Source organism: Cryptosporidium muris, genomic scaffold (assembly GCF_000006515.1).
Source record: "Cryptosporidium muris RN66 scf_1106632353989 genomic scaffold, whole genome shotgun sequence".
Lineage (NCBI taxonomy): Eukaryota > Apicomplexa > Conoidasida > Eucoccidiorida > Cryptosporidiidae > Cryptosporidium > Cryptosporidium muris.
In genome coordinates, this window is record NW_002196579.1 from 17,491 (window position 1) to 36,636 (window position 19,146).

The window sequence follows — 19,146 nt, forward strand, 5'->3', positions numbered from 1 at the left end:
AACACACATAAAACTAACTAGTAATATATCTATTTAATTCATTATGACTGCATTAATTGTACATGCATGTATATATTTGAAAATGAAAGGTTTCTTTTAATATAATTAAATGGTTTTACAACTTAATGACCTAGTATTGTCTAATATATAAGTTACCATTATTGAGATGCCAGAACTTATGAACTCCATCAAGATTTCGTATATCATGGGCTACAATAAAGGTTGATGTGTGACTAAAGTACTTCCGAATAATTTGAGGTATTAAAGAAGTATTTTTTGTTTTCTTTGTACATATACCCTCATTGACAGCACTTGTATATATTACTGGAGGCTCATCTATTAGTAGGATAAATATATTATTTCTAAATAAGAAGAAATGAGCAAATAAAAGCATTCTTTTAATGGGATCTGGAATCTTGAAGTTTTTTAGAGGTTCAGATAAACATCTATTCAATAGATTATGACCATCAAGTAATAGATCCGTCTCCTCATCCTTTTTGGGCAATGTCAAGAATACCCTGGTATCTGATCTACTTTGGTTACTAGAATAAAGGTTCTTAGTTAAAAATCCTGAGATACCACAAATATTTAAAGCTGATATCAAGTCAATATCTTGAAATCTCTCAAAAGGGTCTAAGATGTTTCTGATAGTTCGATCTCCACTAAAGAATATTTCTAAAGGTAACATTGCAATGTGTCTAAGCTTGTTTTGTAAAGCTGAAGCAGAATTTAAAATAACTTGATCTATTTCCTCAATACAATCTCTGCAATGTAAATAGTGTTCATAAATATCAATGCAAAGTTTCCTTTCTTTAAATTCATTAATGTACTTGATAGTACCATCATATTCAAGGAGGTTTGCTATTAAGTTTAGTAAAGAGGTTTTTCCAGATCCTGATCTCCCAATAATACCAATAATCTCTCCAGATTTGACAACTGCAGATATATTATTTAAACAACAAATTCTTTTTAAGTATATTCCAACAATTTCTGATCTATCAACTCTTTCAGAGCTCCCTTGTGAATCTAGACTTGAATGATAAGCGTATACAGATTTCAAAATTAAACGTGTATCAGGCGACTTCATAAGTGGAGCCTCTACCTCTAGTGAAACTTCAGGTATATCAGATGCTTTAGATTTTATATGACTAACTTCATCGACAATACTGATTTCTAAATTTTTGTCAAATGCACTATCTTGCCTCATTATAGTGATATACTTTCTCATTCTTTCAATAGATACTAGTTCACGTTCTAAACGAGTCCAATATCTAACAATTTCATCGATTCTACTTAATGAACTATAAGTAGTTGCAACTACAAGAGCTGTAAGTGTACTAGTTTTAGAACCAAGCCAATGAGGTGCTAAAATATTTAACAAACTTACTGGTAAAAATATACCAACTTGGAGCCTAAGCTTAAGCCATATTTGAAGAGATGATTGTATATATAAAGGTTTCAGCATGCTCTGCAGTTGACAGAATCCACTTTGTAAAAAAAAGTTGCTTAAGTTTTGAGCAACAATACATTCTTTTCCATCACAAATATTCCTCACAGTATCAATTAAAGGAGACATCTCAGAAATGTAAGTATTACGTATTAAACGACAAGATGTTGTAAAGTATCTCAATCCAACATAATATATAAGGATTCCAAATATAATCAAGAATAGAGCATGGGAGACAGGTGAATTAGATGCTATAATAGACAAAAATAAGCCTGCAGATACTCTATTAACAGCTGTAAAAAGTTGTCCAATACGTTTAGTAGTGCAGTAGTCCACTATTAATTGGTCAAAATTCAGACGATTTAATATGAAGGATATTGGTAAAGATCTAATTGAGCTCGACATCTTTGAGTTTATATATCCAAATAAAAATGAGTTGTGAATATATCTAGCTGCTCTAAGTCCTACAAACACCTCAAGATAACCACTCATAAAAATACACAAAACTGACAGAAAAATAAGGGTGCAATGAAAAAAGTACCAGAATTCTATTTGGAATAACCCAGTTGTATTAGATTGATTGCTTAAATTACTTAGCAAAATCTTTTCTCCAAACTTAATTATTATAGGTGGTAATAATAACAATAGAAAATAAGATATAATCTCAAAAGATGATTCTTTAATAGTTAATAACTTTCCATCATTATACTTTGAAAGTTTTCTACTATTAGCTGCATAGAAAATATAATAGTATAGTGGTCCAAAACTTGTACCGTAATTATCTGTTGAATCAAGAGTTAACTCCTTATTTCCAAACTTTAAATTACTTGAACTATGATTAATATTAGGATTTGAAAAAGTTGGAGTTTTATTAATATTGGTACTATCAATAAATTCATGTTTTGTTTTTTTTATTATCTGCCCATTTTCATGGTATATCTCCGCACATTTATCTACAATTCCAATAGGTGATATTTTCATTCCACATTTCAAATCTATAACTGGTATTTCTTCATCTCTGTGATGCCTTTCAGAATCTTCACTATGCAAATTTCCCTTCGTTCCATGTGCTATATCCTTTGGAGAATTATCAAAATCCCTTGTTGGATCTTCATTAGTCGAAACATCCCATATATCTCTTGAATTATCGCTATCATCCTGATAATCATTACGAATAGATTCCATTGTAGATATAGAAGAGTGTGAAATAGGTGTAAATTCCTCAAATTCACCCTGAACAGCAACTTGTGAATCTAACATAATCAAAAGAGGTGGTAAAATATGATCTGGAAATAAACTTAGCAACTGCGAATCAAAGACGGAAATTGAAATAGCATCCTTTAGTATACCTGTCTCAAGATCAAAAAGTTTCGATAATATATTACTACAAACTGGAGGATCAAGATTTTTAAAAATAGAATCCAGTATTACAATAGGAGCACTTCTTAAAGCTATATTTCCTAAACTTCCCTTATAGTTTTTGCAATTCTTTGAACGTTTTTCACATGATATTCTCACTTTATCTTTGGAATAAACCCTTAGCCCTTCTTTTATATCCTCTTTTCTTGATTTATCTACTATTTTGAAGCCATACAGTGCTCTTGCAAGAGATATACGGACTTTTTGTCCAGAACTCAACTGTGAACTTGAATATACACTGCTCTTTGCAACTTCAAAATTTGATATACCCCATGCATCAAAATCTGAAGATAGTTCACAGATATTTAAGATATTCTGCCATAACTCAGAATCAAACTCTCTTCCACATAAAATTATATCAGATATACTCATTCCATCAGCTACCCATGGATCCAAAGGGACATATCCAATATTTGTACAAATTTCACTTAATGAATTCAAAGGAATAATTTTGCCATTGTATGATACCGTCAATTTGATATTATTGGACTCTCCTGTAACTAAACAAGATAATAAATTAGATAATATATAGTTATTTGAAATACTTCCAAACCCTATAATCACAGGTTTACCTCTATTTATAGTAAATTTACTTGGTAGACCCTTACTTGTCCAAAATTTACCCAAGCTTACAGTTATAGTGCAGTCTCTAGTTACATTAATTGGTAAATTTGACAATTCAGATTGTTTAAAATTCTCGTGGTATCCTTCCAAATTTGTAATATTGAATATGTGTTCATATTCCTCACCTTTATATTCAGTACATTTGTTATTTTCTGAATTTTGTGAAATTTCCATATACACAGTATTATACTTTCTAGTCACATTGAAAAATTGACCTAATCTATTCAAAGAATTAATCCCTTCAGATATGTAATATAGAAAGTAACAAGTCTCCTGTAGTGGGCCATGAAATGTTGGAACTAGCCATGCTGCATGAATAATCATCTCAATACTTTTTGTACGTTCAACTCTAGAATACCACACATACAATACAATTGTGAAGTAACATAAGAATGATAAAGATCTTGAAAATACCTCTTCAATTGTAAAAAAGTATTTTCTTAGAGATCCATAATACATCTCTTTTTTCCTAGACTCTTGAATTAGCGCATGAAAGGAGGCCATAAGATGATCCTGAGTTACAACTAAACCCTTAGAAGCTTCAAGTAAATTCACTGTTTCCTTTATTCTTTCCTCTCTAGCTGCTATAAAAGGACGCTTAAAGAGTGTACTAATGTACAAGGCAAGTATAGATAGTAGAAATGCACTTGAAAGTACTAATAACAACAGTGAAAGTGGTGTAGAATCAAAAGTTACTGCTGCAACTACAAAAGTCGAAAATATCTGTAAAGGATATATCAGAATTCGAGTAGAATATGAAATAGCATTCTCAGAAAATTCAGCATCAACAGTTAATATATTTTGATATTTAGATATTTTTAATTTAGAGTCTGAAGTATTGAATTTGGAACTAGTGTCATTCGTGCCATCAAACAAACGAGATAAAGTCAGTCCATTTATTGCACCAATCACTCTATTACTCAACCTTGATGTGTAATAAGATATATGAGTGTTGCATAGTAAAGAGATGAGTTTAAACATAAATAGTAGAATACCAGGTATCAATGAGTCACATTCTTCTCCATATACCTTACCTAGGATATATTTTAAGTAGTATGTACCATGGTATTTAACAAAGAAGTCAAAAATTAATGTAAAAAACATCCAAATAACTAAAATAGCATATTCAACCTTAAATGCCATTAGTATACTAATATATACATCTTTAGTTCTCCATTGTTGATTTCCCAACAGGAGTTCTCTGTTGACTACATATTTATATAGTCGTTTTGTGTCTATTTCAACAGAATATTGAGTTTCTGAAAATGGTATATCTTTGGCCTTAATAGTCATCAAATTGTTCTTATTCCCCTCTTTTGATGAATTGTCATATGCCCTATAGTACAAATATTTCGCTGTATCCCCAATATTCAATAATAATAATTTATCCAACCAATACATCTAAATAAAACAAATATTAGTAGCACTATAATTCAGATATTACTATATAAGATATATTTAAAATTGTTAATTAGCCTCCTAGATAGTCTCCAAATCTATACAAGTATATATAAGAGATTATAGATAGCTGGTAGCTATAATAACCTTTAGTCAAGTATATTCAGTAATTTCACATTACAAAATTTTGCAGATGAGACGAATCGGTAAAAGCCGCTTATAGTCAAATTTAGCAGATAGAATTCAGCGCTATGCAAGAAAGTTTGTAGAGCAGTCTGTTTGGTACAGCTGCAAATATATAGATAAGATTTAAAGTAGGATAGAAATGAACAAAGAGGGTCGATATTTCGAAGTAGCTAACCTTTTAAATTGTCCCTACAATATTTAGAATATCTTAAATCGAAATCCTTAAACTTATGAAAAAAGTCCTAAAGACATAATATGGCGGGTTAAAAGTTAGCGGAATAGGTGACTATTGGGAAATCCTAAAACATACAATATAATCCGATTTCTATGTCGGATTTAAAATGATATGCACATGTAATTGGGATATCCATATTAAACGAGCCACCTAGTTGCATTTAAAACAGATTTCTTTGTTGAGATAGAATTTTCAAAGCGGAAGTGTATCCTTGGTAAATGTTGCGGCACTAGGTATCGGATCTAAAATTTGGTACTGAGTAGCTACATGAGATATTTATTAAGGGTATCCGTAAAGAATTATTTGAGATATGTTCCAAATTAGATTCCCCATTTATATATGTAGTTGCTAAGTTATGATAAACATACTGATAATATTGAAGTAGATATGATATAATTAGCAAATTCAATAGTCTGAAAATGCTTGTACAATATGATCTAGTTGGAGATTCACTTGATAGTCTTGGTTATTATCATCATTAGTCAATTCACCATTCTTAAGAGCCCATATCCTCGTGATACCTTTTAGACTTCTAGCATCATGAGCTACAATAAATGTTACACAGTGTTTGAAATAGTGAGTGATGATTCTAGATAAAATACAGCTTGTACTTTTTGAATTATCCAAATCTTTAACTTCAATAACTGGAGGTTCGTCTACAAGAAGCATTTTAATATCCTGTTTCTTGAGAAAATAATGAACAAATAAAAGCATTCTAATTTGAGGAGATCCAAATCTAAAGTAGGATAGAGGGGTATTCAACAAATGAGTAATATAATCAAATTTAAGTAAGGGACTGATCTCTTCAGAATCTGCATTTGATATTCGTTCTATAAAATCGGAGATATATGGTCCAAATCCACATATACTAAGAGCAGAAAATATGTCTTCATTATCAAATTCATCAAATGGATCTACAATATCTTTTAAAATCCCATCATGAGAAACATAAACTTCTAATGGGAGGAATGCAATACACTGGGAACTTGTCTGAAATTCCAATATAGGCTCTAATACTAAGGAATCTATATCTTTCAAGCACAAATCTGAATTTTTGAGATATGACTTCATTGCATCAGAAATAGTAGAACAAGGCTTATGAGGAGTATATAGTATTCCTGAAAATGGTAATATGTGAGATAATACACCTAAGAGCGATGTTTTACCACATCCAGTCCTCCCTACGACTCCCACAATTTCACCAGGATTTACTGCAGCAGAAATCTTATTGAGACATACAGTGTGAATAATAGTAGAACCAGACAATCCTGGTCTGTCAACATTACAATCATCACAAGAGTCTAGTCTTGAATGTCTAGCAATGACCTTGTCAAGAATGACACAAGTCGATAAGTTACGGCTATTTGATGAGATGATTGTAGATTTCGCTATACTCATTGCACTGGCTACATCTGAAACTGAAGTAATTTCAGTATCCAAAGTACAAGATAAAGGTGTATTTCTTTGAGTATTGATATTGAAGATATTTTGATTGTTTTGAATCATTTCTAGTGTACTTTTTCTAGCAGCTGCAATATATGCCCTACATCTTTCAACTGAAACAAGTTCGGTTTCAAGTTTAGTCCAAAAGTTCACCAAGGAGGATATTTCTGGAATAGTACTTAGGGGTGCAGCAATAGATATAGCTAGTAAAGTTCTTGTTTTAGAATCCAAATTTCTTCTAAAAAATAAGGTTAGAAATATGTTGGCTATGATAATCGGAGTACACATTAAAAGCTTCATTCTCATCCTGAACCAGGCATCTAAAACTGCTTGTAGGTATAGAGGTCTTAGTACAGCCTGTAGTTGTCCCCAACTTCTCTGAATAAAATACTTTTGAATATTCTGAGAAGTAATGCAAAGCCCTCCCTTGCCAATAGTTTGAACTGTTTCAACTAAGGGCGAAAGTTCAGAAACATAACAAGATCTTAGTGACTGACAACTTTTAACAAAGTATCTAGCATACCCAATGTAACAAAACCATCCAATAAACATAACCATACATACTATAAATAATGGATAGTCGGAAGAATAAATAGATGGAACTAAAGAGATTGCAATCGTATTCAAAGATATTACGACAAATCTAATTCTCCGCGTAATACAATAATCAATTGTGAGCTGATCTGTACTTAGTCTATTCAGAATAAAAGATGTAGGAAGCCAGCGTAGCATTGAAGTTGATGGTGCTCCTAGATATCCAAGCAAAAGTGAATTGTGGATATATTTTGCAGCTCTAAGTCCTAAAGAAATTTCTAAAATTCCAACTACTACTACTGAAATAGAAGTTACAATATATGCAATATTATATATAGAATACCAAAATGGTAAAACTTTACATCCTAGTGTGTTAGGAAGCCAGAAAATAAATCTTGAGTTGCTTTTATGTATTATTTCATAAATTGACTCTGAGGTATCAAAATTTATACCAGAATGGAGAACTGAAAGCAAAAAGTATTCAGCTGCTTTGCAAATAATGGGTGGAATTAATAAAAGTAGAAGAAACACAATAGTTCCAATGTGTGATACATGACATTCCACCTTTGATTTGCCATTATTATCAGTAAAACTGATAGTTGTCTTCTTGGAGCAAGCAAAGAGTAAATAGAACATATTTGTTGAATATTTCGTACTAAAATTGTCATCTGGCAATTCAATACGAGAGTAACTTACATCAAGAGCATCATTTATATCTGTTGTTATTTTCCTCTCCATATCAAGTTTCAAGGTAGTCTCAAATTCAGTATCATTTCTTAAGTATATTCCAGAATTATTAGTAGAGTCCGCAGAACTTTTTAATATATTAGATTCATTGTTTTTACTTACTAAAATATCTAAGTTATTGCTTTGAATTTTAGCTTCTGCATTTTCATCTGAAGTAATCGTTAGTTTATTATTAGATTGAGTAGTTTCTAAATCTGTATTCTCATTTAATGTGTAGTTTGTTTTGAATGACTCATATGATGTAACTTTCCCCTTTTGACACTTCAATACACTGTAGCCAAACCTATTTTGAGAAGCCACAGATTTCATAATTTCTAAGACTGGAGGTTCAACTACAATTAAGCTCATAGAAGATGACAGTAGACCTCCATAACCATATAACCTTTCAAATACACGTTTACAAACTACTGGGTCTAAAGCACTAAATACACTGTCAAATAATACAATAGAAGGTCTACTTGATGTGGATAAGTTGCAGTAAATAGCTCTAGCTAAGGATAATCGAACTTTTTGACCTGCACTAAGCTGTCTATCAGTAAATATACGTGAGCGTGCATCTTGAAAATCGCTTATTCCCCAAGAGTGGAAATCTGCCCATAAATCGCACTCATATACAACTGCATTCCATAAGTCAGCTCTATATTCCTTACCACATATTATACATTCAGCTAGTGAACAACCACTAGGTACCCATGGTTGCTGTGGTACATAACCGATGTTTAAATAATTACTTAAGTTGTTAGTTACCTGGATTTCCTTTTCTCTTGTGACTAACATCACTTTTCCAGAACGACCTTTATTTTTAACACTGAATAAATAACCCGTCAGACCTTGGAGTATTGCAGATTTCCCACTACAAATAGGTCCTAATATGAATACTGGATGTGATGGTTTAAGTTCAAGTGAAATATTGCAAATACTAGGATGACCAAATTTAGATATACTATATGAAACAAATTCCATCATCAATCTTATTATATTAGCATTCTCAACTTTCTGATAGTCGGAACAAATTCTAAATTCAGAACCTGGAATTTGAAATTCCGTATATATAGAGTTTTTGGAATGAACATGTATGCATTGTGTTGTCTCTTCTGTGTAATCTTTAGCAGTACAATTTAAAAAATTAGCAATTCTCTCCAGTCCATTGTAGCCCTCAATAATGTAATATACAAAATAAATTACCATATTTAAAGGTTGGTAAAATGAAGGGATTAGCCAGACAGATTGAACTATTAGAAAAGAAGCCTCATTAGAGGGAAGAGCATTGTACCATACATAAAATCCCAAAACAATTGCACAGCTCAAACTCATTAGCCTATCAAATATCTCACCGAATGTACAAATATATTTTCTGTAGGAGTTATAAAGTAATTCCTTTGCCCTAGGCCCCTTCAAAAGCTTAATCAAAACTGGAAACAGTTGGTGAGTTACTGCAATATATTTTGAGTGATCTAGCAAACGAGCAACTTCAGCAACTCTCTCTTCACGTGCTTCCATAAATGGTTTCTTGAATATTGAACTAATACATTGAGAAGCTACACTTAGACCAAAGCAAGTGAACAATGCAATTAGGCATAGTACTAAAGGCTTCCCTCCAAATACGGAATGAGCTACGTATGCAGACGCTAGAATGTGAAATGGATAGACAATTAAGTTAATACTATTAGATACCATGTACTCTGCAAATTCAGCATCTACAACTATCAAATTTTGGTAACGAGATAAAGCAATTGTTGAATTAAAAGAACTTATGTCTGCACTTCCATCAATGTTTTTTATTCTCCTACAGTTTGCTAGCCTTGATAATGCAGAGCCTGTTATAGCTCCCTGTAATCTTACATGTAGCCATGCTCCAAAGTACTCACAGTGAGATGTAAAAATCACGTTAGTTACTTGGAGAATTAAAAGAATAAAACCTTTCATTGCATCCTTTAAACAGAATATTAAAGAGTCATTTTTTATAAAATCAGAGAAAAATTCTTTACCATAATATTTTACATAACTACCCATAAAAACATTTATTAGCAATAATAATAAGTAAAAACCATAAATCCTGCCAAAAGTTACAACTAAAGCCTTGTATACGCTTCCAGCCGTCCAAATATATGATTTACCATCATTCATATTAATCTGGTCATATAATTCAAATCTTTTTGACAGAATACGAGAATCATCTTCAATATTAACTTCATTAGATATATTTGGTAGATTTTTAGCACGTGTATTCCCCAGACTAGCTTTTTCAGCTGATGCAGATTTCAGTATATTGCTAGCTACTGACCCTACTTCCAACAAAAGCAACTTGCTAAGCAAGTTTCCCATAATATGCCCTGGTATAGCAAACTTTAATATTGACCAAAATCACAAATATCAGCAACAGAAATTAACAAAATTTCACTACGAGAATTCCTGGTCTTGCCTTCTACAAATATTATACACAATTTGGCGCTAAAAAGAGACGTGAAAAGTGCCGATAATACCGGTATATGGATATCGAGAAATAATGGATTGCATGCTTTTTTTTGAGGGTATCTATATGATAAGAAGTATGTATCATCATATTTGCAAGAAAACAAAACTAAAAATGACTCATTTCGGCACTTTAAGTGAAACTACACAAGATATCAAGCTCCCCTGATATATATGTTAATATATAACTAGAAAATAAAAAGCTAATAAATTGTAGAAATTAGACTAGAATGAGAAGATGTTTAAGAAAATTTCAGTAAATTTAACTACCTTATCACATTTATAAATCTAATTACTAAAGCAAAATCAAATCACCGCCAATATACTTATAAGTTTTCATTAGAAATAATTCGTATATTGCCGTTACTTACCAACCATATATACTTCATTCCTACCAAACTACAACCTTCATGAGCAGCAATAAAGACAACACAATGAGAAAAGTATTCTCTAATCAAAGAAGGTAATAAGTATGAGTCTGTATCTATTATGTTAGATTTCTCTCTAATTATTGGAGGTTCGTCAATCAACAAGATTTTGATATCCAAACGATTCAAAATAAAACCTGCAAATGTTAATATTCTCAGTTGATTATCGGAGAATTTACAATTCTCTAGAGGAATATAAATTTGATTTTGAATGGACTCACTACTCATTAATGGGTAAGTGCAATCTATTTGAGAACTCCTCATGTTTTCAAATTTAATATTCAATTTAAGTCTGCATATGTTAAGGACTGAAATGATATTTTCATCTTGGTGTATATTGTTAGGATCTAGAATCCGTTTAATCGTCATCTTCTGAGGATAATATACTTTGATAGGTAAATAAGCGATGTATCTAGTTCTCTCCAAATTTTTGAAGATATTCCAAGATACGCTAGGTTCTACAGTCCTTAAATCCAAACCCCAATTTAGTAATTTTTCTTTAATATTAGTGGTAGAAGAAAGTTCTCCATACTTTATTACTGCCTTTCCACAACAAGGTTTCAAAATCCCAGCAATAAATCTCAAAATTGATGTCTTCCCAGATCCAGTTCTACCAATAATAGCAACGGTATCTCCTGTATATAGTTTTGAGGTTAGACCCTTAATACATGGTATTATTTGAAATTCAGTAAAGGTTCCTAAAGCTTCATCCCAGAATCTTGATTCTGCTAAAATGAGTTTATAATAACAGCAATAAACATCTTTGAATTCTACAATATTATTTGGATCAGATATTTCAGGAGTATATTTACTAGTAAATTCTGAAGTTTCATTTTTTCCCAAATATTCAAAGTTGTCACTCTCAATTTGTTCAAGATATTCTCGAACTCTTGAAACAGCTACAAGCTCAATTTCCATTTTACTCCAATATTGAACTATTGATGATACATATTTAGGAACTGAAAGAGCTGTGGAGAGAGCTAAACCCAAAGTCAAAGGTATTTGACTTCCAAAAAAAGAGGATAATAATATGTTGAAGATATTTAAAGGTATTGATAAATATAGATCCAATCTCAATCTTAACCAAATATCCAATGCTACTTGCCCATAAAGTGGAATCAAAATGGCCTTTATTTGTTGTGTCGTTTTACTTGTGTAGAAGTGATTAAACCTTTGACATCTAATACATAAGATCCCCTCTGTAATAGTGCTAGCTGTATTTATTAAAGATGAAATTTCAGTTTGATAACAAAAACGCAAAGATTTACAGCTGTTAATAAAGTAACGAACATATTTCAAATATATAATGAGTGATACACATATGATAATTCCCAAAACAACTGCAGGATAAGAACTTGCAAAGGCCGCCATTATACTTGCAATTATTACCTTGTTTAAGTGTTGAACAACTTGTCCAATACGTTTAGTAGCGCAGTAATCTATAATCAATTGATCAGTAGAGAGTCTATTGAAAATAAGTGAGCTTGGAAGGGTTCTCAAATTAGAATTTGTCCCTAGATAACCAGATATTAAGGTGTCATGAGTATATCTAGCAGCACTTTGTCCCAAATAGACCTCTAGAAAAGCTTTAATACACGATGTGGCCAATAAAAACAAATTTGAACCACAATAAATGTAGAAATGTACTTTGAATAGATATTCCGAATAATTGGACTTCGGATTTGCGAGTACATTAACTAGACAGTATTCCGAAATCTTGTAGAAAATTGCGGGTAGTAGTAGTAAAGTTATGAATAAATTTACAAATAAAAAATTTCTCTTTGTATCAGATTGAGTACCTTTAAATGAGTTGCTATATGAAATAGTAGCAGCTGCTTTAAATAAATAGTACCAGTATATACTGGGACTATGTAAATTACTATTAAACCTTAAGGTAGATTTATCTAAACACTTTACAACCATATCAGATACACCAAGACATGTACCTGAGTCAGCTATTTCGTCTTCATAAGAAATCACATTTGTAGAGCTTTCATCAGGGATAGACTGAATATCTAAGTAATTTGCATCTATAATACAATTGTCTACTATATTGTAAATATTGACAAATGCCAATTCATGTTTAGAAAGTTCCATATTGCAACTATTATCTGATGAATGTACTTGACGTGAATTTAAATAGGATAATATAACATTTTTATTTGTAGTCCTACTTGTAACCAATTCTAGTTTGTTATAATGTTGAACTACCTCTTTTACTAAAAGTTTATTACAACTGGATATTTTGGATTTCAAACTAACTAAAGTAGAATCAATCATATGAGGTTCAATTGCAATAATTCCACAGCCAAATCTGAATACTCCACTTTCTCTATTAAATAGATTAAATAATATATTATTACGAACTTTAGTATCTAAATATATCAAGACATTATCAAATAAAAATATAGGATTTAATTTCAAAGAGACATCATAAATAGCTCTAGCTATTGATAAACGAGCTTTTTGTCCCATACTGAGTTGTTTTAAATTCAGTTTATATTCTAATGGATTTTCAATTTTGGTAAGACCAAGTTGCTCAAAATCTGGTTGCAAGCAACAAACATCAATAGTCTTATTCCATAAATCTTCATCATAAGGTCTCCCACATAATATTGTATCTTTTAAGGATAAACCATCTGGAACCCATATAGACTGTGGAACATAATAAATTTCGAAATATTCTTCTAAACTACTTGTCCATAAATTATGATCTGTCTCCGAATTATCTTCTAAAATCTTCAAGTTATATCCTTTACTTAGACGTTTAGAATTATTATTCTTCGAATAATTGAAATCTCTAAATACAACTTTAAACTTCATTTTAAGTTTTGACTTGGAATATTTGTTAGATCTTATCAAATTCAATAAAAAGCTAGATTTACCAGATTTACTCTCACCAACCAAAAGAGTCAACATTCCTGGTCTAAGTATTACTGGTGGTGAATTCCCTCCATATTCAATAGAAATATAGGATAAATGGAGATTGGAGCATTGTTTGGAGTTAATCACTGTGATTTTATCTCCTAAAGGATCAGAATATTCCAAAATACAATTAAAAAGATTTGATATTCTATTCAAGGAATTATTAGCTTCTGTTAAGTAGTAGACTAAATATGCGATTAAACTTAAAGGTTTTATATATGTTGGAATAAAATATGCACATTCTACTATAGTAGTGGCTACCTTAACAGACTTCAATTCATAAACTTTCCCATAAATACAAAATCCCAAAGCACATATAATTGACATCCAGTTGCATGCAACATCCCCAATAGCAAACCAGTATTTCCTACATCCGTTATAATACATCTCCAATCTCCTATTTCCATTTATCAAATACTTAATAGCCATTAAATATTGATTTGTACCCATTATATCACTTGAATGAGATAGTAGCCTTGCTTCCTCAGCAACTCTAGCTTCTCTATAATCTAAAAAAGGTCTTTTATAGCTACTACTTATATATTGACTAAGTATAGCAAATGACCCAAATAATAATAGACATGTAGAACATATAAGTAATGGCACTCCACCAAATATAACTTTTGCAAATATCAATGTTACCATTACGTTCAAAGGAAGCAAAATCAGATCAACACCATATGAAAGTGAATATTCCGAAAACTCGCCATCAACTGAAATTAAACTCTGTATCTTAGCTAGAGATACACCTTCTACATCAATGTACTGTGAGTTTATTAAATTCTTCATGCAAAGTAATATTATTGCTCCTCTGACACGAACTTGGAGACCCTCACGATAGTAATCAGTAAAAGTGCTTAAAAATATCTGTACAATTTGAATAGACAGTAGAAGTAAACCTACTTTAAGATCTCTCTTAGAGTCACAACTCAAAGTATGTAAAAAGAAAGACTTAGCATAGTAAGTAAAGTAACATGACACCAATATAAGGAGGAGCTGTAACACGAATAACTTAATATAATTATTCATGAATCCCTGCATAAAAATCTTGAAAACCTCCAATTTGGTGAATTTCCCACATTTCCTAAGGAATACTTTAGAGCTAGCATATATCTTGTATAGTCTATCCACATCACTTTCTAATATATAAGAAGTATCATCTGAAATATCTTTACTATTAACATCCTTTGGATAGCCTACCCATAATCTTCTATTTAGTGTAGTTATACTTGATAAGAATGGATCTCTAACGAGTGTATTTATCATTTAAGACAAATATAAGGTAAAAACACGTTAGTATCTGGCTTTAATACCAAATACTCTTACGCTAATGAGACGGAAATAAATACATTATGGCGCAATGAGACAGTAATAGTGACTACCGCAATATAGGCAATTTAATCCCACTATATTTAAACCATGTATAAAAATTTCGGGTACCGAGGTCACTCATACTTTGTAGGGTTTGACCAAGGACTGTATTAATTGGTCAATAGATTTTAGATGTATACATGAGTATTAAACAGGCAAATTTAAATCCAGTTAGGATGGATATATATAGGAGAATGATAAATGGAGTGAGATTTAATATGCAAGCAAATGAACAAGAAGGTGAGTGCCGAGATACGGATATAACACCTGAGGAGTTACAAAGTGATAATGAAGAATATTCAGAACAATATATACTTCGTTCCCAGAGTTCACTAGCACCTCCTATAGAAGTTTCAGTAATTAAGGAGGTAGAAGAAGCTTGGCATGCTTTGTCTCAAGAGTTAGACCAACCTACAGTGCGACAAGAAATTAAAACTATAGGATCTGTTTATATATCTCATGAAGAATATGGTTCTAAAGATTCTATTGAATATCGTCTATTCTTCAATAATGAAGAAGGCCATAAGATTTCACCATGGCATGACGTACCACTGTGGTTCTCTGAAAGCCCTATATTATATAATATGATTGTAGAAATACCAAAATTGACTAACAAAAAATTTGAAATAAATACAAAGGAAGCATATACACCATTATATCAAGATCGTAAATTGGAGAGGTTAAGGACATATCCGGGTCCTATTCCATGGAATTATGGGGCTTTTCCTCAAACTTGGGAGGATCCAGAGAAGAGTGGAGGGGAGCTAGTGGGATTCTGTCATGGAGATAACGATCCATTAGATGCAGTTGAAATAGGTTTTGGACCATTACCTAGAGGTACAGTTATCCCTGTTAAAGTTTTAGGATGCCTAGCTCTGATAGATGGCGATGAACTGGACTGGAAAATTATATGTATTAGGGTTTGTGACCCTCATGCCTCACGCCTCAATAATATTGACGATATTGAGTCATTATTTCCAGGTACAGTGGATAGAATTAGACGATGGTTTGGTTTGTATAAAGCTGTAGAAAATAAAGATATTGCGAAGATGAATATGTATGGCCATTGTGGTGAACCTCAATCTGCAGAGTTTGCCCATTCCATTGTACTTGAAACTCATCATGCATACTTACGTTTAATGGAAGGTCAGTCCAAATCTGAGTCATTATGGTTACCTCCATTGATGAATTGTGATATTAACCACTATAATTGCATATTATCCACACAAAGTACTTCAGCAACATGTAGCATAGACACTACTCCTAGCATGACTAATATATTACATGGGAAATCAAAGCACACCGATTTTGAAAACCCTTGTGATGGTCTACTATCTAGTAATGCTAGATCTGAACCTTTACTGTATAAATAACATCATTAATATGAAGTTTTCTTAGTAATACGGAATACCTCCAACTTTCTACTGTAACTTTACATAGATGGCTAATATTTAGCGCTAAAATATGTGGCACGATATAGCTTCTGGTTTTTTTTTTAATATAAATATAATAAAATTACTGTAATTAAATTGGATCTTTAAATTTAGTATAAGTATTATACATGGAAGTAGATACTATAAAATTCCAAAAAAAGAAATTGGAAGGTACCTTTTACCAAGGATATTCTATATGTATTAAGCAACTTTTGCTAGGTACTATAATAGCTTTATTAGTAAGTATAATAGTATATAAATATATTGAAGTGAAGTCTTATTTGGCTGTATGGGGACCATTTAATCATAGGAATGTTTTAGATAGTATTGGCAGACAACCGGGTGGAATATTTAATAAGAAGTTTGCATTAAATACTAATAAACAGGATTTGAATGAAATTAGTACTGAATTAGAAAGTGAGGATAATGAATACATTCAAGAGTATAATGGAGATGATGATTTCTCAAGTAATATAGAAGACTATTTAGATATTTTAAGACAAGGAGAGATTCATTCAGAGTCATCTGACGATGAAGATATTATTGACAATGATTGGTCAGATGATTCTGAACAGGAACAGGTTTCTAGCCCCGCAGATGAAGTCAACTATATTGAGAAAGATTAATCCTAAAATAATGGAGAGTTGAATATCTAGACAATAGACTTAGAGAAATCCTAATTATTAGTGATAATTGATTTACTATACAACTTCTACCTTGTATATTGACTAAAAATACATTATATATTTACATGCTTCTATACTGTCTGTACTTGCAGCGATTTAGTTGAAGTCATTAGATATTCCTTGTAAAGCTTTATCATTTCGAATAGCCACGAAGTATATACACTTGTAGTCAATCTTAAACATGCTACTGGGATTCCAAGTATAAGTAGCATGTCTCCACTCTTCAGTGACAATATCGAAGTACTCCTGTATAAATGGTTTAATTTCTTCCCAAGATAGTTCTATAGATGTTATGTCTAACATTCCTGAATAGTGATATAACAGGGGACCTAAATTAGCCCAAATCCCTCCTCTAGGCAATAAGGTTATTATTGTACGTATATATGCTAATATATTTCGTGCTGTATCCAGAAAGAAACATGTTAAGACTGCATCCCAACATTCATGTTGTTTTGAGTATATTTCTACAAATTCTCCAGCACACATACTAAAGTCATGTCCTGACTCTATATAATTGCTTACAGATATATCAGGTATAGTAACTGGTCTAGTATTATCTGACTTCTTGGGTCTATTTGATAAGGATAAAACATAAGGATACAGAACAATTGAATTAGGTTCAAAGACATAATTCAATACGAAATTACTTGCCAATAACATTGCATAGCTTAGTTCATTTCCCTGACATGCATATCCAAGTTTTGCAACTTCAAATAGTAATCTGCCTAATCCCGCTCCAGGGATTAAAACTCTTGGTAAAGGTTTATCTTTCAAAATAGGTAAGTGTTTAGTTAAAGCTTCTAGTAAAGGATCATAAGATTGCGATCTTTCTATTTTACCCTCTTCACTCCAATCGCGGACAAATTGTCTCAATGTGGCTTTTGCCTTACTTAGATTATTCAAAGTAGTAGATACTATATTTCCACATTTTGAAACTTTACATTTTGAAGTAGAATCTGTATCAGCAACATTATTTCTCTCTTCTCTATGCAACAAATTAAGTTTCTTATCTTGCATACTCTCATTTTTTGGAGAATTACAATAAGAATAATTCTCTGTTATTGCTTCTGGTAGGGATGAAGCAACGTTGTTTAGTAGAGATTCACTCTGAACTAGTTCACTAGATACAATTAATGCATCTTTCTGTTCTATCTTCTCTTTGCTATGATACTCCAAGACTAATTTCTCAATCATACTTTCCCCATATGGAGGAGGTGCATCCATTTCACTGTTACTTTCTTGATCTTGCTTATAATTTATAATTTGATTGTCATTGAGTGAAATATGAGTCTTTCCAGCTTCACAGCAGCATGCATTCGTCTCATTATAAAGGCCAGGAGCTAACATTAACTTCAAAAAACGCTGATTGCATGCTATTGAATGACGTAACTTGTTAATATCCTCATGTATGCAGTTCCTCAATACTTCTTGATCATCCTTAGTTAAATTATACCAATTCTTCTCTATTCTAGCTACATTTTTCATACAATCCCACTCATACATTAAAAATGCAGCAATCACACTCATAAAGTGATTATATTCAGTATCAAATTCAGAATTACCTTTTTCATCTAGATTCAAATTCTCAGAGCTAGAAAATAGTGGATAGTGATTATGAAAATATTTTAAGTACTTGTATACATCCAAGTCACCCCCATCATAATATATAGGAGCGTTAGATATTTCATGGTCTGATAAGCTCCCTAGGTCACTCATCTTTCTGTAATTTTACCTTAAGTAAAGACTGAGTTGATCCTTAGCTATATACTGATTATAGTAATACTACTTTTTCAAAAAT

General features: G+C 31.7%; 6 protein-coding genes across 6 annotated transcripts, besides 3 other annotated features; 2 read left to right on the plus strand and 4 right to left on the minus strand.

Annotated features, from left to right (window-relative positions):
- Positions 1-130: 130 nt before the first annotated feature.
- On the minus strand, positions 131-4,891 carry CMU_028480 (uncharacterized protein; the record flags this gene model as incomplete). The annotated part of the gene is made up of 1 exon (XM_002142087.1): positions 131-4,891. The coding sequence occupies one exon, from the start codon at positions 4,889-4,891 to the stop codon at positions 131-133; it is 4,761 nt and encodes a 1,586-aa protein (XP_002142123.1).
- Positions 4,282-4,316: a sequence feature (AT_rich).
- An 823-nt stretch (positions 4,892-5,714) lies between the features above and the next one.
- On the minus strand, positions 5,715-10,358 carry CMU_028490 (uncharacterized protein; the record flags this gene model as incomplete). The annotated part of the gene is made up of 1 exon (XM_002142088.1): positions 5,715-10,358. The coding sequence occupies one exon, from the start codon at positions 10,356-10,358 to the stop codon at positions 5,715-5,717; it is 4,644 nt and encodes a 1,547-aa protein (XP_002142124.1).
- A 473-nt stretch (positions 10,359-10,831) lies between these two features.
- On the minus strand, positions 10,832-15,124 carry CMU_028500 (uncharacterized protein; the record flags this gene model as incomplete). Its single annotated transcript, XM_002142089.1, has 1 exon — positions 10,832-15,124. The coding sequence occupies one exon, from the start codon at positions 15,122-15,124 to the stop codon at positions 10,832-10,834; it is 4,293 nt and encodes a 1,430-aa protein (XP_002142125.1).
- Positions 13,267-13,295: a sequence feature (AT_rich).
- Positions 15,125-15,369: 245 nt separating the features above from the next.
- CMU_028510 (inorganic pyrophosphatase family protein) lies at positions 15,370-16,602 on the plus strand (the record flags this gene model as incomplete). Its single annotated transcript, XM_002142090.1, has 1 exon — positions 15,370-16,602. One exon carries the CDS (start codon positions 15,370-15,372, stop codon positions 16,600-16,602), a length of 1,233 nt encoding a protein of 410 aa, XP_002142126.1.
- Positions 16,603-16,716: 114 nt separating this feature from the next.
- Positions 16,717-16,747: a sequence feature (AT_rich).
- A 43-nt stretch (positions 16,748-16,790) lies between these two features.
- CMU_028520 (uncharacterized protein) lies at positions 16,791-17,288 on the plus strand (the record flags this gene model as incomplete). Its single annotated transcript, XM_002142091.1, has 1 exon — positions 16,791-17,288. The coding sequence occupies one exon, from the start codon at positions 16,791-16,793 to the stop codon at positions 17,286-17,288; it is 498 nt and encodes a 165-aa protein (XP_002142127.1).
- A 156-nt stretch (positions 17,289-17,444) lies between these two features.
- CMU_028530 (uncharacterized protein) lies at positions 17,445-19,064 on the minus strand (the record flags this gene model as incomplete). Its single annotated transcript, XM_002142092.1, has 1 exon — positions 17,445-19,064. One exon carries the CDS (start codon positions 19,062-19,064, stop codon positions 17,445-17,447), a length of 1,620 nt encoding a protein of 539 aa, XP_002142128.1.
- Positions 19,065-19,146: the final 82 nt, after the last annotated feature.